The 24,727-nt window shown below is 40.8% G+C and overlaps 1 protein-coding gene across 1 annotated transcript; it reads right to left on the minus strand.

The window, feature by feature from the left end:
• Positions 1 to 927: 927 nt before the first annotated feature.
• On the minus strand, positions 928 to 5,764 carry CBLN4 (cerebellin 4 precursor). Its single transcript, XM_030463105.1, has 3 exons — positions 5,489 to 5,764; positions 3,804 to 3,920; positions 928 to 1,125 (listed from the first exon to the last, which is right to left on the minus strand). Exons 1-3 carry the CDS (start codon positions 5,762 to 5,764, stop codon positions 928 to 930), a joined length of 591 nt encoding a protein of 196 aa, XP_030318965.1.
• Positions 5,765 to 24,727: the final 18,963 nt, after the last annotated feature.

Below are 24,727 nucleotides of genomic sequence, written 5' to 3' on the forward strand. Positions count from 1 at the left end.
CAAAACCAGATGATACCTTTAACACAGCAGAAGATTTGAAAAACAGACATAATTACAGACAAGGGGATCTCATCTCCAGCTAATAAAGTGGTTGTGTCTAAGGAAGGAATCCCTTAGGTTTTTAAGAAAACAGCTATTATCAATCAGGTTAATTAAAACTGAGGAATAAGTGTGAGATTTCCTGCAGGGCAGAGCTGTTTTGCTACATTGTGCCTGAATGATCACCTTTAACCCTGGTAAGAGGATTTCCTTAATGGTCATGATCTACTCTTTAGAAAACTGCACATGAAGAGGAATACCTTACACAGCCAACCAAAATACAACCATAACCTCTTGGCTAGACCTGATTGTGACCAGTGACAGAGCAGAAATCTATGGGTGAGCCATCCAACACGTTACAAGCAGAGGAGAATTAAAGTCAACCACTTATCAATAATAATTACCTTTCTCAAGACAATGAACAAGATCATGTCAGTTAAGTCCCAATGACAAAAACATGTATGACCAATATATTAATATACAGTTCTTTGGCAGCAACACACTAACTCTTGATTGAAGTCTGAACTCAAACTCTCCTAAATTACAGACCTGGTTGCCAGTCTTTTCATAATTAAAGAAAATCCACTTCTCCCATGAATCCAGTAAGTCCAGTAAATGAAATCTGAATAAATCTTGCAGGCAGCTTTAGGTTGTTACATTAAGCACACGTATTGTCTGCTTTAGTCTCAATCCAAATATATTGTATTTAAACAAAAAATTCTGTGAGCTTCTGGGTAGTTCTGATGGGGCCAAAATCCATAAAAAGAATCCATGTTCACACATGAAAAACCAATAAAAAACCATCAATCCCAAGACGATGAAGAGATCTTCATGTATAAGAGGCAAAGATGAGTCCACACCTGGATGAATGTCACAGGAAAATTGACTTTACAGGGGAAAAACCAGAAAGCCAGAAAATGTAGAATACTGCCATCCACCGACCAGATTACCTTTCTCCAGCTTCAGGTAAACCTTATCCTCCTTGTCTAGGTAGAGCAGGACTCCATTGGTGGCAGCTTCACGGGTGACATCCTTGTCCCCAGCAAAAGCAGAAATGACTGGCTTTCCATTTAGCATCAAATTAACCTACAAGAGAAAAACCACTGAAAAGCTCTAATTAACAGAAACACCTCAAGAGCTATCCCTGAATATTAACTAAGGTGTAATGGGTCTGCTATGATTCCAATCTTCACTGGGTTTTTTGCTTGGTTTTGTTTTGTTTTTTTGTTTTTGTTTTTTGTTGTGGTTTTTTTGTTGTTGTTGTTGTTGGTTTTGTTTGGTTTAAACTAATAATTACATTTATTTGGAGCGTGCAAGCACAGTTGTGTTTCATGGGCTTGACCTCCAGCTGAGTGAGGTCCCTGGGACACAGCATGGCCTGGGAAAGGTTCTGAATGTGATACTGCCTTCAGCTGCTTTGGGCACACTAATTGTTGTAACTCTGGTAATACGGAACTGTGAGCAATTACCTCAGCTTGTTTCACACTGTCTACCTCATAGTTATTTAGACATGCATGGGCAAAGAGACATTTCCAAGAAACTTGGGTACCCAGAGATGCAGTAGAGGCACCTAATGAGGTGTCAAAGGTACTGCAGTAGGCTGGGAGTTTACACCTCATTGACAGCAAAACACATGTCCCTGCCATTAGTGGCAGCTTCATTGTAAAGTCTAGAGCAGGCTTTTGCTTTTATGAACAAGTGCACTGCGTTTTTGTACTGAATCCATTTCCCTATACACTTCTGAAAGTCAGCACAGCCTCTGCTCTGGAGGCACTACAACACAGCCACTCTGTAAATAAACACTGGGGAACGGAAAGATCCAGGCATTTTTCATTTCCCCAGAGGCAAACTATTAGCTTTCTTCTACTTTTTCTTTTTAAGTAGCTATAATGCAGTCACAGAGGGCTGAATTATGAAATGCTTATTCATATGAAGTATGCTGGCCTTGCATATGCTCCCATTAATTCTAACAGGACTCGCCATGGAATAAATTAGTGCTCAGCATAAATCAGGGCAGCAGAATCTGCCCCTGATTTGGGATTCGTCTTTCTGGGAAATCCACTTAATCAGATGTCCCCAGGGAACCAATTTCAGTTTAATGATATTTAATGGCACTAGCAGATGTTGCAGGGGCACAGTAATACCACTTCTGCAGGAAGCCTTCAGGTGATTTAATGGTGTTTAAGTCTGCAGGTGGCTGACACTCAAGCTGGTTTGCTCCACTGCAATGGCTTTCAGTTCCCCCCCTCAATTATCACACATGCAAAAAAAGGGCATCAAGAGTTTACTCTTTGCTTGGGTTTGGCTTCCCTCACTCATTCTTTGCCATCTCTTTAGGTCACATTTCCTGCAGCTCATCTTACAGCTGGTGTTTAATCACAGCAGAAGACACATTACAGCTTTGCACCAGATAATCTCATACTCTCATGTTAACTATGACAAAATAGATCCAACAAAACCCATCCATCACTCTATTAGAAACTCTTTATAAAAGATTCCAGATCATGTCACAGGTTGTAACATTCCCTGTTATGAGCCTGATTCCCAGGTCTGAGTACCTGGCATGTGACTATGCATTGGACTTCCAGAATCCAAACCTTGACAGCTTTCTTGGCACTATGTATTTTAAATTCAATAAAGCTGGCTGACATACAGTTAGTCTAGGCTATTTTAACCTTCAGCATTTTAAAGAGTGAAAGGAACAAAGTTCAAGCATATAAATATCTTATAAGCTCATTATAGAGATTTTCATTATGTCAATACTTCTTTTGAGACTTTTCTGACTGACCTGCATGGAACCATGATTTCCTGTTGTAAGCTGAACACAAATTCACCAGGGATGTAAAGGTCTTGCACCAACTCTCTCTACCACTTACACTTTTCTCAGGAGCTGTACCAGCAGCCAACAGCCAGTGCTGCCACAAAGAAATAGCTGATCACTCCTGGGGAAATCAGTTTCATCTCAGCCTTGTACACTGAAAATCTTATTCAGGAGCAAGACAGATCAGGGTGAAAGCATCAAATACTTCTATGAATCTGGTGTTCTCATGGGTGGAAACAAGGGAAGCCAGTATGTATGGCATCAAAATTGCACAAATTGGCATGAAGATTAAGGAATATACTTTAAGGAATTTACTGATGGCTCAGAAAGGAGATGTTCAGGAACTTACAGGCTTTTCCTCTCAGCTAGTACATGCTTTTATTTAATTGGTAGTTCCTCTGCTATTCAGGTACAGTAGAAAGCACAAAATATATATATTTTTTTAATATATGACACATTTTTTTACATATTATATGGTGAAAAAGGTTTGAACTGCTATAAAGGTTCCCTAGAAGCCATCCCTTTAGAGGTAAAACACTTCAGTGTAGTATAGAGCAAGTAGATCACCTTAACTAACCCCAGTCCACAGCAGACTGGTGTCATAAGCAGGTACTTGGCATCATGACCTGCCAGCCAGGTCACAAAACATTATAAAAATAATCAAAACAGGTATCTGTGCCCAGAACTTCTCTGCTCAAAAGAATGAGTTTAACCTGTAGCTAAATACGACTCTTCAATAGTATTTATACAGTTACATGAAATTTAGAGCTCTGTTTCACTCTTGTATGATAAAATGTATTCATTCTACAGCTAGGAACTCAACACCACAAGTTGCTTTAAACTAAGTTATTTTTCCTTGAAGGGTTTTTAAGCATTTAGTCAAAATCATTTTCAAAATAAACATTTTTAGTACAAGAGCTTATAATCATACTTGATAACATACCTGAATTGTTTGGCTCTGATAGACTTTAATTACGTGAAAATTGAAACTGTAAATTCCTTTTCTTGGTGCAACAAAGACAGACTCCAACGTGAAAAAATTGCCCACATTTACTAGGATCTACAAACAGAAAATATAGCATGGGGATTAGTACAGGTGTGCAGTGCTAAATAAAAAATACAGACTATTAAGTTTAGAAAACATTCATCTGTGGAAAAATTTTAATCTACATCTATGCTGTTTTATTCATTGTTCTCTCAGATAAGTTGGAATATTACAAAATTTATATTTAGTTATATTAATAGTGCAACTTTACTATAAACTAAGGTTGAAAATTTTTCTTATTTTGCTGTTTCTTTATACATTCAAGACCTTTCTTCTATACATGGTTAGAGGAGATTAAAAGGAGGCATTTTGGTTTATCATTCCCCCAGTATGACATCAAAACACTAATTCAGGGAGTGGCAGACTGGTTTGGGCTAAAAAGCAATGGTCAAGTCAATACCATATGCCTGAAAGTCTCAAGCTGTGAAAGGAAGAGTGTAGGTGAATGATAAAATTCATTCACCAGTTTATAGTCAGAGTTGCTGAAATGCCAGGCACAGCTGAGCAAAAGCTGGCTGGGAGCCTTTGCTGCTTTGTTGGGTTTTGTGAGCACTGATAATAATTTGGTTTTGATTAAACAGAGACAAGTGAGAGGGGAACATACTAAATGAGTGCATCATCCATATGCTAAACATCTTCTTTAAGCACGAAGTGTCTTTCTTTCCACTTAGTTATGCTTTTTTAAAATAACTGATATTTTCAGGCTCCTTTATGCCAGACACAACCCTAGAAAGCCACTAGGAATGTCCATGAAGTTTGGGTAATTGACACTGCTAGCAGTACACTACATGACATCGCTGCCTTCTGTTGCCACGACAATTTACTGTTCATTCTGGTACAGTCTAGGAAGCAAAAAACCATCAGTCTCAATTACCTCGGACTTGCCAGAGGGCACAGGAGATGTGTGCTGGCATCTGTGTGCTGATATTAGATGCGAGGGGTTGTACTATGATTGTTACTGAAAAGTTGCATGATTTTTCCCTAACGTTCTCTCTCCTTTCCTATCTCTAAGGCTGCTCAAGCCCTCTAAATTCTGGTTTGGCTGCTTGCACCCGAGAACACCCGCAACCTCCCCGGGGCTACCGGGGCCGCTCAGGGAGCGCTGTCTCCCGCAGCCGCCCCCGCCGCTCAGACCCGCGCAGCTCCGCCGGGCCCCGCATCACTTCCTCAGTCCCATTACCCGCGGGGGATGGCGGAGCCGGGGTCCCCAGGGAGCTGTGGGGGGTGGGGCGGCAGCGCACGGCCCCGGGACACCGACAGCAGCGGCTCCCGCCGTGCTCCGCTCCCCCTACGCACAACCCCGGGGGGCGAGTGGGAAACTTCTGCGCGGCCCGACATGTCCTCGGCGGGGGCTGCTGTCCCCAGCTGCCCCCGAGCCTCCAGCTCCCACCTGCCCGGCCCCTCAATTTCCCCAGATTCGGGGTGCGGGGGCTTCCCGCAGGCGGCTGTCCCCCGCGCCCTAACTTTTTGCCGGAATTAAGGAACGGGGCGAAGCGGGGATGGGCAGGTGGCACCTGTTGATCGTGTCCCGGCGGGGCACACGGCCGACCCCCGCAGGGTCCCCCCCCGGCCCCGCCGCTTACCTGGTCGAAGTAGATGATGCGGGTCTTGTTGCTCATCTCGGAAGGCTCGTGGTTGGTGCTCCTCACGGCCGAGAAGGCGACCTTGGAGTTGGCCGCCCGCACGGAGATGCCCAGCGGAGAGGAGGACGAGCCTTTGGCGTCGGTGGCCGGGTTGGAGTCGCAAACCACCAGGCACTTGCCCTCCAGGACGATGGGCTCCGTGTCGTTCTGCGCCCGCGCCGCGGGGCCGCACAGCGCCAGGGCCAGCAGGACGGCGGGCAGCAGCCGACAGCCCATGGTCCGCACCCGCGGCCGCCCGCGCCACCGCTTCGCGCCCTGCGCCGGCCACCGCGCCGCGCACCCGCGGGAGGCAGCGCCGGCAGCAGCGGCAGCCGCTCCCCGCACACGCACCCGCACCTCCCGGCAACGCCGCGCTGAAAGTCTCCTTTCCTCCGGCTTCTTCCCTCTGCCTCGTTTCTTTTTTTTTCCTCTCTCCTTCTTCTCCTCCCTCCCGCCACCACTTTGCGCCTTTTCTTTTTTTTTTTTCCTCCCAGTCTTTCTTTACCCGGGTCCTTTCACGGGCTCTTTAAAGCACACCACGAAAAGCTGCCGAACAAAAGAAATACTTTCCGGTGTCCCCTTTTCTCCCCTTTCTTCACATCAAAAAAGAGAGTGACAAGAAGAGGGGGTTGGGTGCGGGGGGCGGGAGGGGAAAGTCCTCAGTTGAATATTATTGATGAGAGAGAGGAAAGGTCATAAAGAAATAAAAACCTTCTGGCGTTGCCATGATTGCTGCTGCTCTCTCTCTCCCCTTTCAGCTGGAGATCCAGGATGCTCAGAGTGGTGGAGTGGAGAGGTGGTAGTAGCTTACCCCAAGGCTGCTAGATCCTGTGTCTGATATCACTGCCAGGGTGCTGCAGACTCCAGTTCTCTCTCACTCTCTCTCCCTTCCCCCAGTCCCCCCCAAGGAGTTATGTCATAACAACCCTGCCCAGCTCTCACCTAGCTGGGCAGACACAACGCTTCATTACTACAGACCCTCCTCTTGGAATTGTCCTCTCTGCAGACACACACACTCGTCTTCCCAAGCAACTTTTTAAGCAGCTACAAAGGCAAAAGGAAAGCAATGAAACATTGCACCCTTCCCTGTTTTCAAAAGGAGAGGGAGAAAAGATCTGCAGCCTGCTTGAAAGGCACCATCTAAACCTGGAGGTGTCTCCCAGGGCACAGCCCCCCTGAGGGTGTATTCACAGCGTGCCTTTGGGCAGGACCCCTGATCCTGTGGGCGCTACTATTGATTCCCTGTTACCCAGCCAGGAGGAAGCATCCCTCCCTCAGCCACCTGGATCCCTGGTAGGACTTCAGGACTGCTCTTTGAGGACTGATGTTGCCAGGTACCACCTCATGGTGCTGCCCAATGGCAGCTTCTAGTAATGTTGTGAACAGACACCTTGGTCTAGTACTACCTTTTTTTTTTTTAATGTTTGTTGAAAGGATTGGAAGATTGATCAGGTACCTTAGCTGAGTACTCCCATGTATTTCAAGATTATTTAAAAAGTGACTGGTTTGCTGCTGCTGGCTTCTAGAGAAGATCTTTCCTGCAGCACCTCTCTAATTGAAATAGTTTCATGGTGAAAACTTAGCCCTGTTCAGGGCCTTGTAGAAATTATCCAGTGCTCACAGAAGCAGATTTCTATCCAAAACAACAACCAAATACCAATAGTTTTTAAGAAACTGTGCAGAGGATTTTTTCATAGATACCTTCCAGTGCAGCAATCATTTGTGCTTATAGCAGCTTTGCAACAAATATTTCCTGTGTCAAACATTAGCCACCAGTCTTCGTTCACCTTGTGCTTTTCTGCTTTTCAAACCCAGCTGGGAAAGGTGCTGACCTGTTCAGGAGCCATGAATGCCAGTGTGTCCTGCTGCCTTCCCTTCTGTAGGAGAAGAGGTTTGGAATACAGGCAGCTCATGCACCTCAGCTCCACACACCAACAAATGCTGGCCATAAATCTGGATGCTAACAGCAGGCAGAAGAAATTAAAGAAGCAACGGGAATCTAAAAGGAGCAATAAAAAGCACCAAAACCCCACTCTCTGCTGAACACCAGGGCTTTCTCCAGGCAAATATGAGTTGGAACTGTTTTTCAGTTGATGTGGAGAACTGAAGGTGAAGCATTAAGGCTGCAGAACTCATCAAAGCCCTTAAGAAGCCAAAAAGCAGCTAAAAATCCTCTTTACTATCAACAGATGCAGTACTCTCTAGAATTTGAAAAGCCAGATTCCAAATTTAAGGAATCCCATTGGCCAGATAAGAGCTAAAAGGAAATTTTACTGTTTTCTAGGAATACATCCATATCCTTTTATTCAGTGGCACCAGTAAAGGTGGATAGAAACGTCCAGCTGAGAAGTAGCACCTGCTGTGAACAAGGAAACAAGAAATAAAGGAAATACTTTCAGAACAACTTTGTTCCTTTTGTAGAAATTGGATCTGCAGATTAAAAGATTCATGCAAATGCATACAAATGCCTGTCTGGAGGACTCTAGCAAAACAAAACTGCATGAAAATAGGACAAGATTTCATGCTACAATATTTTGTAAATAGATACAAATGTCTAAATAATTCCACGCTGTTTCCAACATCTTGTGCTTAAAAACTCTGCTTTACCTCATGCTGCTGAGTAGCCTTTTAACACTGCACAAATAACAGTAAATATAATAGGTACATACATTGTGATTGAAATGTGAAGGTGCTGACCATTTTGAAAGATCAATCATTTGTCAGAGATTAAAAATTTTACAGTAATTCCAGACAAGTTTTAATTTAGTTTGTTGTGGACAATGCCATGTACTGTCTCTGTAGTGAGGGGAAAAAATGGAAAAATAGCCAAAAGTCAGATAAAGTGAAAAAAAGGAAAGTGACATCAGAAGTCCAAGTGATCAGCAAGCCAAAGTCTGAGCTGAATTAGATTTTTTAAATGTTGACTTTTAAAGGTTTCCTTGTCTGCAGGTGCAGGCACCTGCTCAGTCTGTCCTGGTGACCCCATTTTTCCCTTCCTCTTCCCTCACTGGAATACCAATGGATCAGTTTTGCACAGAGCAGGCACAGAAGTGCAGACAAAGTCAAGATGAGCAGCACTTCTCACTGGTGCACAAACTAGTAATTTTGTATGCAGCTAACTAGTTACAGCCATTTGTGAACACAGCTACTTCATTCATAGTGCAGCTGTAAAAAAGTTAAATGCAAGTTAGGAACAAATTTCCACACATATTTTGCATGAAGTTATAAACCTTTTAAAATCACGGTTTGCAAAAAGCTAAGTGCTCCTCACCTCATGCAATCTGTCCTGGAAAAATCAGAAAATATAACACAGATTCTCTTAGAACTACCTGTCAGTCTGCATAGATAACATCAGACACACTAATGATTAACATCATACTTCTCATCACCTACAAAAGGAGATTGAAGTGGACTCTGGCTTGCAGTGTTGATTACATTTTCAGACGTGTCAGCAATTTCCAAAAATGTCTCAGCAGGTGGCATTATATTGTTACATCAGTGGTATCCTAATCTGAAGGAAGTCCAATTAAGCGAGGCTGCTAATAAAGGTCACATTAAAAGGGTGCAGATTCTGCCCCTGTCTTTTGCCTGCCCTTATGCTGGACACATGTCGGTCTGAAACTCCTATTTTATTTGCCTGACTCTTGAGTTGCTGTGTTGGAGAGGGGAAAACCTCAAACACCAGGACTTCTACTCCTATTCTTGGTGCCTTTGACTTGGGGCATGTCAATTTATGTGTATTTTATTTACGAAAGAGAATGGACATGGCATTTTAACCATTCCAGCATTTTCTTCTCCATGTCTAAAACATATTCTAGAGTGCTAGTGACTCTGCCATGTTTCTAGTTCAATTATACCTCAGTAAAATTAGCAGCTCTTATGGAGCTGATGGAATAGCACTGGGCAGAGGTGATGCAGCAGCTGCTACATGCTGGAGGATATTGGAGCTCCCTCCCTTGGAGAAACCAGCAGCAGATAGCTCAGAAATTTCCCTCCATGCTTGGGTCAGAAGGCAGCCTGTGTCAGTAAAGCACTCTTTTCCCCAAAGGGAAGCTGGTTTTGAGATTTCAGGTGATATTTCTTAACAAGATGAATTCAAGAGATGAATAAGACTATTAAAGCTTTTCTTTAGCAATAAGCCATTCACAGGATGGAGACAAGGCAGCAGAATAATGGGATGAGCAAAATTTGACACAGCAATTGCAATTTAACAGCCAAGTCCTCCCAGTACAGAAGAAATCCTAATAAATTTCCTCTGCTCTGGGAAAAGGAAAGCAGAAGAGAGGCCATCAGGAAAGTGCATTTTAGAGGGGAAAGAGCTGAACTGAAAATAAAATTGAATTCTTCCTGGAAATAAAATTAATATAACCTACAATAAAATTAGCATTCTCAGACATTCAAAAGTAAAACATTGCAGTCAGTGGTGCTGGAGATAAAGTTGTCTTTGGTTGCAGAAATGGCACCAAATCACAGTTCTTAGTAATGGTAGCAGTTAAAACAAAGTCTTGGAGGCAATGGATCAAGTTCTTAAACAGGTACCAAGGATTTCCAAGCAGAAAATGGGGCTGCTATGGCTGATCCTGCATCCAGCTGAATGAAAAAGACAGAGCCAGGGTTTGGCCATGGGGAGCCCATGCACTGACCCAAGCAGAGCTGCTGGCATGGCCATCAACTTTGCTTACATCATGCTCCCAGAGAGATGGGCTCCATAAATAACATCCAGAATCCAGCCTCAAATCCAGGATGAAGCAAAGAAGCTGAAGAGCCCCTGCCTTCAAAATACCTGAACCATATCACATAATGCCCCATGCCCACAGTGAGAAGGGAGCTCAAAGGGTATTTGTAACAAAGTTTGTTTGTGTGGTTGGGTTTTAATTGCCAACAACCTGAAGGAAGTTTGCTGGGGATGCTGTGGGAAAGACAAGTGGAAAAGTGAATTTGGATTTAATTGATAAGCAGGAAGGTTAATGATCATTCTTATTTTATCCAACAAAGAATTTCTTAGTACCGATCCAGCTTCTTCTAACACTTTCCCTCTGAAGGAAAAATGAGTAAAACAAATATAAACAATGCTCAAGAATGGAACTTCAGTTAAATTAAGTTTACAGTTTCTTTCCCTTTCTGGACATATACTGCCAAATCCTAAAACTGTCCCAAGTTGAAAGTGTTTTGCCCTTTCACAGGGAACTTCCTGCCCCAAAGCAGGCATGCTGGGCATCCTTCTGAAAAACAGAAGAGCCAGAGGGAGAATAAGAAGAAAACAACATGTTTACATTTTCTTTTACTTCTTGCCTGGTAAACTTGCATTAAATACTATTTCTGTATCAGTATTACATGGCATCTTTCAAATCTCTCTGGAAAAAAACATCTTGCTTTATATAATTAGTCATTTGCCTTACAAAAGGGAGAAATAATCTGCCTCAGACTTCCTCTCCTGCGTTTCAGCTTTGTACTTGTGTCTAGAGGCCCTGTGAATTCTCCTAACCCTTCAGTATCAGGAGCCCTCCTTCCTCTCCTTTTCTTTATTCTTTATCCTAATTATATTTCCCCCTCTGTCAAGATGAGCTTTCTGTTTGTGGAATGTGTAGCATGGTTTTACACTGAGCTGGCTGAGCACCCATCAGCCTCCTCTGAGGATTAACCCCCCCCAGTTCTGGTCTTGCTCTCCTTGGCTTTTTGGCTGAACTCCTCCTAATGAGGATGCAGGAGGTGACCCCGAGTGGGAGCAGTGGGGAGAGGGAGGGCAGAGAGACTCAAAGACAGAATACTGATGCTGGTTTAAACCTCTGTTTATGGAACTCTGTGGTCAGACTTTTTACTGTCTTTTGACATTCTTTCGGGCTAAATATTGTATTTCCTGAGTTGGCTGTTGTCTCCATCTGGCTCTTGGCTCCTGTACAGACTAACTTGTCTTTTAGACAGCTTGGCCCTGTGGCTCTCAGCTACTTACACAGTTTGTTGGCTGAATTCAAAATTAAATCACCTGGCTAATGAGCTTAATGGCTCTTAAGAAGATTTCATAAATGTTTTATAAAATAAATTTCACTTTGTTGATTTAGGTTTAAAATATAAATAAAGCCTATAGGAATATAATAAAAATCATCACTCATTCATATATATACTGAATGTGGGTTGAAATTACTAAATTGAACAAAAATTTTGTTATTTCAGACAGTTGCAGAATCAACAAAAGATTTTCCTTGCTTTGTTTTGATCTCATATATATATATATGTGTGTGTGTGTGTGCTTCATCTTCAGCACCCTGCTTGCTTTTTAAGCAAGTTTTCTGTATGTCTACCTATTTTTAATGTATCTCTCTTCTGTCCACTCCATCTTCAAGTATTTTTAAAACTTTCTGCATCATTAGAAAAGAGAAATCAATTAAAACCAGTTATCTACTTCTGTTCCTTGGGCTTCTTCAATTTCCCTGGCACTCTGTTAAAATAAGCTTGTGTTTTCATGGCCATCTTGGAAAACAGAACTCTAAAATTCTGCATGGTCTTTTAGAGGTGATTAAGAACATGAAATCAGCAGGATGTCTGCATGTTTGTAAAGGTAAAACTGTTCAGCTATGCTGACAGGACTGGCATTTGAGGTCTTTATTCAGCATTTCTTACACATCCAACCTTCTGTTTGGGCCAGTACTGTAAACCTGAGGACACTTCAGGCCCAACCAGAAACTGCAGATCAGGGTTTGAAATTCTCATGGCCAGATTCTGAGTCCTTACAGCAGCAAGTTTCTGCAGTTACTCTTTGATAGATGTCTGGAAATATTCCACAGTTATACCATTACACTGAGTCCAGCAGACTGAAGCTGGATAGGCATCAGTCTAAAACTCAGAGCAAAATTTGACCCTATATGTTTTTTTTTTTCACTTCTTCCTAGATCCTAGGAAGAGGAGGAGTTAATTGTTTACAACAATAAGCCAGTAAATTTCAGCCTTAACCTTGGCTGGATTATGCACAAATTTGTGTTTTCAATTGATATATTTATGCAATTTTATAAAATAAATAAATTTGTGAAGCAGAATCTATGCAATGGTCTGGTAATCTTGTTTTGTTTTTTATTTACTTGCTCCGAGTTTCAGAGTCCAAAGCACTGAGCAAGGTGGTTACAGTGATCTCAGGCTGAAGTCTGCAAAAGCTTCAGGAATCTGCTGGTAGTCAATTTATTATAAACCACTGAATACATTTTGTGGATCTAGTTTGCTAATTTGGTGTCAAGGAAACCACAGAAAAATTAGATCCTGAAATGGTGTGATTTAGTGCATCTCCTTTGACATCCATTGTGGTACCCAGATTACTTCCCCTCAGGAGAATTTGTCCCCGATAAATTTCTCACCGAGTGGTTTTCATAGCAAGGGCCAATGAAAAACTAAAAATAGTCTTGCTGAGGGAATGATTTGCATTTTTAGAAGTGCCTAAGGTAGTGAATTAAAGGGCTGTCCACAGACTATATTGCTTTTTTGATATTTAAAGGGAGTGGATTTCCTGGAGTCTTGTGATGATGTTCAGGGAGGAAGCCACAAGGAATGGCTTTGCATTAGGATTTTTAGTGCCATCTATTGAGATGTGCAAACTTGAACAGAAGGAAAAGACTTTTTTTTTTATATATCATAGGTTTGGCTTTTTAACTTCCCAACTTTTGCTGTATCCATTTTCTATTCAGGCTTGGTTACTTCAAATCCCCCCTAAGATAGGAAAGCGAATTCATCCCAGAGGACTCCAACATTGTATAATTAACTATATTGTAATCTAAAACTCCTTATAGATCAGCATCGGCCACCTCTGAGACAGAAAAATATCAAGTCTTTTATAAGTATTTTTCCGTTAAGTTTGAGTGATTTCCTGGACCTGTCACTGAGTAATTTTTAACCAGACCTCTCTGATTCTGTCCAAGCTTGTCAGGAACAATAATATCTATCTTTGTCATAGTAAATGCTTTAAAAAAAGGTATAGGGAAGAAAACAATACATACATTTCACAGCTAAGAAATCAAGTCAATGAAACCCATCAATTTCTCTTTCTTGGCTTTCACAAGTGACAATCTGTAGTTGTTTTTTTTAACCTGCTTTCTTATGGAAATGAGGCTCCTGAGCTCAAAATCTGTCTTTCTTTTGGTCCACAGCAAATAACTTCCCAATATGTTAAACTTACTGACAAATGCTGAATTCTCCATCTTCTCCATAATCAAAGATATTAAAAACCACACTGGACACAGCTTTGGGCATCCTGCTTTAGGCCAAATAACTCTAAAGCTGCCTTCCAGACTCCACCACTCTGATTCTTTTTTTTTTTTTTTCCCCCCCCTCTCCAACTAAATTACAAAAAGGTGTAAGATAAATAATAGGCAATAACAGAAAGAAAACTAAACAAATATCCAAACAGTAAGTGCTTCTGAATTGCTGAATGAATTCAGTGATCACTCTGAGGTCGAAGTACTTGACAAGGGTGTCCTTCCCTGAGGCTCTCATTCCAAAAGTAATTTTAATATGCAGTGTTCTGCTTCCCAGCATTATGCCAATCTACATGATACAGGATTTTCAGCTTGAAATATTGACTCTCACTCAGCAGGCAACAAAATTTCACTGGCAGCATTGCATGAGATTTGTGTATGGCTGCTCAAAGTTTTTCCACAGTATAAGTCCATCAAGATGAATGCTAATAAGCAGTTATTTGAGTCTCAAAGGATTCAGATAAAAAAGCTTCAACATAGAAGCTATTTATTGCATGTATTCCAACCCTTTGAGGAGTGTGTCAGAGCAGCCTTCTTGCTACAGAAAGGGAGAGAGAAATTGATAGAAAGGCTTTACAAACCTGAACACAGGCTCTGCGTAACTTCTGTGCCTTCGGTCCCCAGAAGTGGCTCCAAATTCCAAGTGTAGTCACTTCATCCATAGAAACCAAGCTCTAGGTCCTAGCTCCTCAGGCTATATACAGCCTATACAGCCCTGTCCAAAAGAGAGGTAGCTGTGAGCTCTGTCCTCTGCACCAGTGGTTTATGTTAACCAATAGATTTTTAATATAAAAATATACAAAAATTTCTTGAAATAGTGGCTGGCACTTTGGTTGCCTCCTTCCAACTGGTTGCCCAACTCTTGAGGCAGTCATATTCCATGGCCAGCCCAGTAACACTTGACTGTTCTTGCTCAGCTGCAAGGGGAAGAGGTGGGAGGTGTTGAAATGGATCACAGCTGCTGTAAATTTCAGTCTCTGAAACACCTGTTTTGCACAGCACAACCCCAGGGATCTGGTGCAACCAGTTGCAGGGGATAGAGAAGTGCCCATCAGCCAGGCACTTTATTGGATTCATTTGTGCATTAGGATCAGTATATATCAAAATTAATGGCTAATTAATAACAGTACATGCTAATGATTAACTAAAATACCAAAGAAAGGTGAAGGTATGGCTTTAGATATGATTAATTTTTAAAATTTTTAAATATTACTATACATAGAACTGACACACAGAGACACATAAGAAGAATGGATCTAGGTTTGTCTTCCCCTTCCTTCTATCCTGGAAATACAAGGAGAATGGCAAAGCACAGAAATAATATTTGCAACCACTGCACCCCACCAACCCATCAACTGCAGCCAGAGCTGAGCTGGGAGAGCAGAGTCAGCACAGCCAGGCTCTCCTTTGCAGGGCCAGTTCAGTAAATCCATAAACAAAAGGATTTGAGTTGTGTTTAATTTTCCTAATCATCTTAATTCCTGACAACAAAGCGAGACATCAGATTGTTTTAAACTGCAGGATTCCAAATAACAAACTTTAATTTAAGCATTATTGACAGCAACTTGGGATATTATCTGGGAATTATTTGCTGGCTGAGAGAAGGTTCCTATTTTGAAGTTGAGTTGAGCAGATTTCTATTTATAATTACATCATTTCAGCCAATTCCTTTACAGCTTGTTCAGGAAAATTTCTAGGAGTTACAAGAAGAGTTTTTGCATAAATACATCCACCAATACTTGATCTTTCTGGACAATAACCTTTGGAATTATATTCTTTTTTTTAAGTTCAATCCTAATGAGCATTAATGTTAACTTCACCATAGCAAACATCACCAGCTATATATCCTTGTGCAAGCCTGTCAGTTATTTATGTTTCAAGACACATTGCAGCATTTTAAAATTGTATTCAGAGATTTATGTCTGAACCTGACACCTTTTGTTTTAAGTATCTTATTTGTAAAATGAGCTAAAAGAGTATTTATCTACTTAGTAGTTTTCTGTTGTTTAATTACTGCTGATTGTCCGTGACTAAAATATTCTCAATAGACAAAATTCATCTCTAGGTAAACAGGCAGCAAGTGCAAGGCTCAACCACATTTAGCAGTCCTGTATTTATTTCAATGTATGCCCAAGAAAGAGCAGTTTGCTTCTCAGCTGTATAACATCAGCTGTGACATAAAATTCTCAAGCCAAGACTAAATAAAATCTTACTTGCAGAAAGTATTTATACCTGCATGAGCCTGAGTGAGAGTTTTCAGTAAAAGGCTCTCGTTTTCTTTCTTTTTCAGGAAATAAAGTAAATGGTTCATCTATTGGTGCATTCTACTTGGATATTGAGCAGCTAGAGTGAAAAAATGAATATTTGCATTTAGCATTTTGGCAATCGGAAAATGTCTTTCAAATCAGGGAATGCAATATTGGTTCTGTGAACATCCACAACAAAACTTTTGTGAGCAGCGCAGGGAAAGATCTCACCAAGAGCTTTTTGAGTCCCTGCTTGAGTCAGAGCACCTCAGCACTTTGTCAAAGCAGCCCCTCAGTTTGAGTTTTTTAATACATTCTTCTTTAAGGCAAGCAGCTTGAAATTTGTTTGTTGGTTCTTCTGAGTCATTATTAACAGCAACTTCTTAAGCACAGGAGTATTTTCTAAGAATACTTTCAGGCTTTAGTTGTTGTACAGTGAGTGCCCGACAGGTTCCCTTTTATACACCCCATGTTTTCATTCACTTTGTCTAAGACAACCTTTCTTCTTCTACAGCTGGCATTTGTATTTGAAAAACATTAATTCAAACTGGAAGACAAACATAGAAAAGTGACTTTAAAGCTGTTACGCATAGAACACTTTCATAATTTTTTGGTTTACTTTGCTGTTAATTTATAAAAATTAGCAAGCACACCCTGCCTGTCACCTGGTCTTGTGACAGTTCAAATACAAAAAAAACCCAGGAAAATTGGAAAGCAAACTTCATACACTGTCCTAGGATGTAATTATCTGTTTATGGAAGTTAGTTTTTTCCACCGAGTCTAGTGCTGGATTGTAGCTGGAGGAGCATTTCTTGCTCCTGAGGCTTGACAAGCTGCTGGCCTCTCCATGCCTCACCCCAGAGTAAGCTTCTCTCTGTGGGTGTGTGTCCCACCTTTATTGGCCCCCTGGTAATAGGGGGCCTGCCCTAACCAGGCACAGGTGGACTCACACCCACTCTTTGGCAACTCGAGGCACCTGGTTTATCTTGTTTCTCTACACTGGATAATCTCAGCTCTTTACATTTGTGGTTTGAGAAAAATCTGGGAAATCTCTGCCTCTGGGGGAAGATATTTGTATTTCTTACTGTGAAATCTTGGAAAACCCTTGCGAGTGCTGGTACAGATGTAACACTGGTCCCTTTAGGAGCTGAAGTCAATCCAGTGACCTGTGCCTACATGAGCTCCATTTCTCACAGCATCTCTTGAGGCAGATATTTACACAAGATATTTACACAAAGACACAGATATGAACTACTGTGTAGAATATATTTTTAATTGAAAGAGGCCATGCCAACTGAGCTATAAAACGAGTAGAAGCTGTTAGATATATAATAACAGAGGAAAAAAAAAGGGGGTATAGAGTGAGTCATGGGGGAAAAGAAGAAAAAATGGAAAGAAAAAAAAAAAAAAAAGAGAGAAAAACTATTTAGTTAAAAGAGACTTCCCAGAACTCCTAACTAAGGTAATAGTAAAAAACCATAAAATTTATCATGACCATCACGAATGCTGTTCAGGGATGCAGGGATCTTGATACCATGGAAATGGTACTTATATTCAGGATTATTTTACATGATTCACATATAAATGAAGATGGTTCAGATTTCGGAGCAGTAACAACACACAACTAAAACTGCAGGTGTCGTTTAAGTGCACATATATGCACAGTATGGAGCATTGTGTTATAAAGATGCAAAAAAGTGAAAAGGAATATAATTTTCTTCTTTATAGCAGAAATGAGTGATGTTAGCTATAGCTCCTGGTGTACAGATAGATGCCACTGACTTTACTGTCACCTGGATGTCACTGCTTTGATGCTGACTTGAGGCAAATACATCCAGTGTGGTTCTGGTAAAATTAAATCCCTTTATTTGCTTCAGTAAATAATTTTCTGTAAAGTATCCAGGGTATTCATTTTGGGGGTTGTTTTCTTTTGTTTTACTTCATTCCTTTTGGCTCTGAGAAATATGACTGTATGGGCTTCACTAGTAGAACAGTCCTGGCAAGACTGATAAGAAACTGAAATGATGCCCTTGGTTAGTGCTGACACGTGGCAGCAGCACTGGTGGGACAAAGCTGAGGGGACCTTCTGGGCACCTCGCTGCTGCTGCAATGCAGAGCTCCAGGTCAGGCATCCTCCATCTTACACCAGACAGTTTCTATAGGTGAAAGCCAGGTGCCTGGAAGATGGTGTTAAGCATACTAAATACATAGCCTGTTTGTCCTCTTCCTTAAAGACCTTTTTAGACATCCTAAGATGGGGGTGGATTTCATACAGAAATTAAGCAGGGAGGACCATTGGCATCCCCAGGTGGTGTCAGGTTTGTTCCTCTCAAAGCTGGAAGGGCAATTGACTCTGCTCCCCAGCACACTTGCCTAACCCCCTGTGCCTCCTGTTAAAGATGTTTCCCTGGAATAATCACTCACTGGCCAGGAATGAGATGCTGCCTGCCCAGCATCCTCTTTGCCAGAGCTCTCCTTTAAGGGAAGAATTATATACTTCAAGGCAGTATTCCACTTGCTTGGAGCTCTCAAAATGGAAGTGGGAACTATTAATTATCAAAGAGCATTTATGATCCTGACTTACTCATTTGAAACAGAAGTTTTGTGCACCTGCCCTCAGATTCAGCTTCCAAACAGAAGCAACCATGGGGGGCAAGGGTCTAGCTGCATCCCCTTCCTTCAGCAGCTTTATTGAGGTTGAGGTGAAATGGAGCCTTTGCCTTTGGTGAAGGAGTCATGAGCTGGGGGAACATTTTTCTGCCTTCCCACAGAGGGATGTGCTGCTACCCACAGCACATCAGAAGCTGTAAACTCCCAGGAACAGCAACCTGCCATGACCTTCAAAGTACTGAAGCCATGAGAGCAAAAAAAAACCACCTTGGGCTTCTTTTATCTCTGCTTTCCATTTTCCAAGTGTCTCTGTATTCCTGGTGATTGCCCTTTATTTTCTGACAGGACCAGAACGAAGGATCTGGGTATTGCAGCACCAATGGGAGCCCAGGCTCTTTCCTGGACCTTTCTCTGAATCCCTAGATGCTCAGCAGCTGTCACATGCAGAACAGCAAATACAGCACTGGATCTAGAGAAATGATGTATGCCAGCTGGGAAAGGCTTGTGGTAATGTAGTTTTTAGATGTAAGTGCATCTAAACCTTTCAGCTGGCTCACCCCAGCTCCTTTTAACACAGAAGTCAGGGAGACCATTCAGCATTTCCATCAAAGTCCAAACACTGTGAGACCTCACACACTGTGAGATGTGAGCTCAGTTTAGTTTGCCTGACATAAACTAAGTCAGGTAAAACACTTTTTGTCAAACAGTACTGTTTGCAAAGCTGGGAGAGAAAATGCCAAATTTCATCAATGACCTTTTAAAACTATTTCCTGCTTTCAGTGTTAAAAACATCCATTTTGTCTTTGCATTTACAGGCCTCCTTTTCTTCTTCTAAATTTGAGCTCCAGATAATTATTTTAATTAAAAATATGTAAAAGCCAACAAATGCAGCAGAAGTATTTTCTCTTTTGAAAACCATAATTACCTCCAGTATCCATTACTTTGATGCCTCATGATAAGTTTTTACTTTGCTTCTATGATATTTTTCTCTCACTCATAATGCAAATTTATAATTCTCATAATATAAAATATAATTCAAAATATAATTCTCATAATGCAAAACTCACATATTGGTTTACTTTTATAATATCTTACCTGAATACACAACAATAGCCATAAAAAGCACTATTTTATTGTACTACTTCGGGGGGACAAAAACCAAACCATACCCATACCAAACCCATACACTTTCTCCATTACATACTAAGCCTCTAATGCTTTAAAAGAAGACAGAAAAGCAAGAATTTTTGTTAGGTATTCTCCTCAGTGCATAACAGTTCCACATTTCAGTACAAAACTTGTAAAGTATTATTTAGAAAACTACAGCAAAAATATTACAAATTATTTCACCATACAGAAACTTATTTGTTGAAAGTAATAATTAAAACTCAGTCAGAGGACTGGATATTTAAGGACAGGATTAAAAAGAAAAATTATAAAATGTTTTCTTTTAAAATATACAGGCACTTCAAGGTACAAAAGCACCTAGAGCAGTGAAAATGAGGGATCATAAGTGATCTGTGAATTTACAGGGTCAAATAGCACTTAGAAATTACACATTATTAGTAGAGAAACTTTCAAACCAATTCACTTAAACCTTGTTTCCTGCATTTCTCTTTCCCTCACCTCTTTGTAAGATTTGTGTTGTCTTTATGGCATGACTTCAGCACAGGCCCTCCTAACCTGTGAATGAATGAAGGGATCCATCCAAATAGCTCCTGAGAGTCCAGGTCCTGTGGCTCCCCAAATTTTACCTGTAAATTTGAAAGAGAAGAATATGTAACATTAGCATATTAAAGTAATCTAAACCATGTCTAGGATCTTAATGAAATTAAAAGAGCAAGAGAAAAGTGAAACACCTTCAATATTTTGAATAATAATAACAGTAATAGCATTAATAGTAGTAATAATATAAAATATAATAATAATAATAATAATAATAATAATAATAATAATAATAAATAATAATAATAAATAATAATAATAAATAATGCAACTTGGAACCAGCTAAAATCTCCAGCAAGCTGAGAGTCAAAAAATTCCAAGCAAAAGTGGCCCCAAGGAGCTGTCACTGAATTACCTCTGTAACCTGGGTCTCAGTATAACCCTGTCTCTCTGGCTGGACCAGAGATCTCCAGCTGAAGAGAAGAAAAATCACTAAATTGTGAAGCTTCCTGGCCCTGCAGTTTGTTGGGTGAACCCATCCATAACACCAAATGCATCTATTAGAGAAATGTTTTATATTCAGTGGTGAGCATGGTGTAATCTGGTCACAAAAACTTTAACATTAACCAGTGACACCTGATGAAGTTTTGCCTGTTGTGTTCCTAATTGCAGCTCCTGGGTGCACCAAGCCCTTGATCCTTGGCACTCCTCACCACTCCCCCATGGTGCCCCAGCAGTTAAAGAGTAATGAGAGAGGTGTTTCCTGGAGTAATGAGAAGTTGATAGCCCACAGCTATACCACGGCTACTTATCCCCAATTTATTGTTCATGTCATAGAAGTGTCACATGCCAAGGTCACTATTGATTTTATAAGCAGAATATAAAATCAAAAAGGTAGGCCTGTGGATTTTTGTTTGATGTGCAACATGATTTCCATGGCTACCTGCAACACATTTCCAGACCTGATATTCCCCCAGGTGAGCTGGGCTATTCCTTCCTAGTGCTGCTAGCCTGGTTGAGTTGATAGCCTGCTCTTTTGATTACCCATCCTGTTTTATATTTGCTGTACATTTTTTTGCTGGTCTATAAATACTCAAAAAGATCTGCCTAGCTATAACATCATTCAGAAGAAAAACTTCCATTCTAAGTGAGAGAAATGTATCAGATGCCTAACTTTGGAGAACAGGGGAGAAGGGGGACACACACACACAAAAAGCAGCTGGGTTAAAACTTGGGGCAATGTGCAGCTACACAGAAAATGAAATCCTCTTCAGGTGCAAATAAGAGTCTCAGATGAGAGTTTCCAATAGAGGAAAGGAAAGAAAGAGTCTCACATGTGCTGCTGTGCTACAGATGTGGATGTGCAAAGCCTCCTGGCTGAATGCACACGAATTGTCCCTGCAGTAGGACAGGATGGACACACGGGGCACAGCTCTGCAAGCCAGGCTGTCCACACAACACTCACTCCTTCTGAAAGTGATTTTCAGGTAAAATGGATCAAATTCTTCCATACTCCATGAAAGAATCATCCCCCAACAGTTTTACAGCAAAAGGCTCCTCACTTTTGGAATATCATGATTAATTTTCAACCACATCTGCTCATGTAACTCTATTGTTAATTCTCTCATTTACACTATTTTCCACCTTTTTTAAATTCTTCTTGCTTTATCTCAGTGCTTTTTTTTTTTTTAGGCTTGGGACTGTGTTATTTTTCTAGTTCCTTTGCTAGCATAAAAATTTGGCTTTTTAGCCTACACAGAAACATTCTTCCCATTTGTGAAAGACCACAAGAAACATTAAGGAATGCTTGCAGATTCTGAAAATATTACTTTTAGGAAAAGGTTATTAATTAATTTTCCTTGGTCAAACATCTAGTTAATCTTCAATGTCTGTTCAGATGGGTCCCCAAATTTTCATTCAAAACATTCCACCACTGTGGCTTTTTTTTCACAGTTTCTATGGACAGCATAACTGTAAAGCATGTGGAAATATGGGAACTCCTTGCACTTCTTTCCTCTTATTATTTTTTTTTTAGAAACGTAGATTTATTTCATTACATTTTAATATGATACAGACCAGTATGTCGCTGTAAAGCTTCTTCATTTCATCACATCTTTTTGACAGCTGGGATAGATCCCCTTCATATTTCTGAATTAAATCCTGTAATAAAATAAAACTTCTTAATTTGGTATTGGAGCATAATATTAAAGCAGGAATTAAACAGCAGTGAAAACAAGATCATTCAAGTCAAAATTTTGATGTCACAAAAATTTCACATTTCACAAAAGATAAGCATACAGCAAGTGCACACATTGCCTTGCAAGTATTAAGACATCAAAGACAAAAAAAAGAAACATCAATGTTAGAGAATTTTTTACTGTATCATCCAATGACAATATCTAAATCTCTTTATACTGACAGAACTAGATAGGTATCCTAAGGTCCTAATTTCCACCCCCATTTGGCATAGTGTAGCCTTTCCTGCACATAAACCAACACTCCCAGTTGCGAGTTCTTAAGAGGGAAGACACACGGCTTTAGAAACTGAATTTTTGAAACAAAATTTCTTAATCCTGGTTCCTTTGTACTGTCTGTAGCTTTGACAATATGGGTTGAAGCAGCACAGTGTTCAAAGGGGGCTGAGCAGATATCAACACTACCCAGTTCAGCACAGCATGGAGCTATGCAGGGCAGCAGGGATGAGCAGGATCAGATCACAGAGCAGGGAAAGCCTGCATGGGGAGTAGCCCTCTGCTCAGTTAGTGCTGCTGTACCCTTGAGAATGCTGCACCTTGTAGAATGAGATGCTATCAGAGCAGAATACAGGGCCACTTTCCAACAAATGCTCCTCATCCCCTTGGCAGGGCAGGATTTAGCACAAACTAGGCAGATTACTCATTTTTTACCTACAGCTCACAATAAGGTTTTTATAATGTTACCTTTGGTTCCTTGCAGAACTGTGACTCCTGGGGTGTTGCTTTGATAGTTTTGGGCTTAATAAGCCTCCTGCACTGAACAATGTTTTGCAATTCCTTTTTTAAAACTCACAAAAATAAAATGAGATATTTCACTAGCATGCAGTTGTGTCCAAACCGACTGCAAATATCTAATTTAGCACACACACAGACACACACACAGAAAAATTAGGAGGAATATTAACTTTCTGTTTTGAAATAGAACTCCTGAAAGAGACATGGGTCTTACAGACAAAATGTTGTGATCACAGCAACTGCAGAATAATGAGGTCGATGCATGGTTATGCAGCAGCCATAAATCTGACCTTTCCTAACTTTGAGCATTGGGATTAGCACTGAAGTAACATTCTTCAAACCTGTGTAGAAAGTTCAGTGCTCCTTTAAAGAGAAAAGAACAAAAATTCTATTCTGTGTAACAATAAGAGATCTTGCCAGTTGGCACTAAGCACTACATTGTGCTACTACCATGTGAGTGCTCAGTCCAGGCTGCACCTTCACCTTGTGCTCCTGGCATCCATGCAGCAGAGAAACTCCAGGATGTGCCTTGAACTACACGGTGAGAAAGGTTGGTTCAGTGGCATTAGGTCCATCTCTTTCCTTCTCTGTCCTTCTCCTATTCAGAAGATAGGAATATGCTGAGGCCATCAGGAATTCATGGAGGGAAGAGGCCACATAATCTCCAGATTCTGTGATTCACCTCCTTTCATGGCTTCAGCAGTTTCTCTTGCCACTGATGCATTGTACCACTTCACCCAAGACTGTCCAAAACTGCCTGAAATATTTAGTGATTTGGAACAGCTACCAGTATTGTCCCCAAAGAATAGAAGTGGCTGAAGATAAACAGTGTTATTTTTAGTTACTTACATCTGCTAAATGATTGGAATTTCTTGGAACAGAATAAAACTGACACTTTAGTAGCCTCAAGCTACCTGCCTGGCTGACTCCCAAAGCCCAGCAGAATAGGGGCAAGGGCTTTTCAAACTGAAAGCTGAGAGTGCCTGTCATTCAGGGATGTTATCAAAGGCTGAAGTAGGATATATTGGCCTGTAATTACAGTCAACACTCATGCCACATTTTCAAAAGACAGATTTCATCACAATAAAAGTAATTTTCAGCCACTCATACACTTTCTCTATCAGCTATCAAAAGGTTCAATCTAAAATCCATTGAATTCAGTGGTCATCTTATGGTACTGTTCAACAGTAAGCTGTAAATGTCTCCCAAAGTCTATCTTACATTTGAACAACTTTATTCTGCACCTTTCTGTGGACTCTACTGGTGCTGGACTCCTCTATAGAAAAGATCAGCTTGGCTAAAAGAAGTTCCTGAATTTCAGGACTGAACTTGGAAGTTTTCTCCTGCTGCATTACCTGCTCCTGGAGACTCTGCTAAAGCTGTGATTTTGATGGAATACTTGGATTCTTTAACATTTGCAGTTTATGATAAATTCTACTTAATATGGGCAGT

The sequence above is a fragment of the Calypte anna genome, chromosome 20, assembly GCF_003957555.1.
Source record: "Calypte anna isolate BGI_N300 chromosome 20, bCalAnn1_v1.p, whole genome shotgun sequence".
NCBI classification, from domain to species: Eukaryota; Metazoa; Chordata; class Aves; order Apodiformes; family Trochilidae; genus Calypte; species Calypte anna.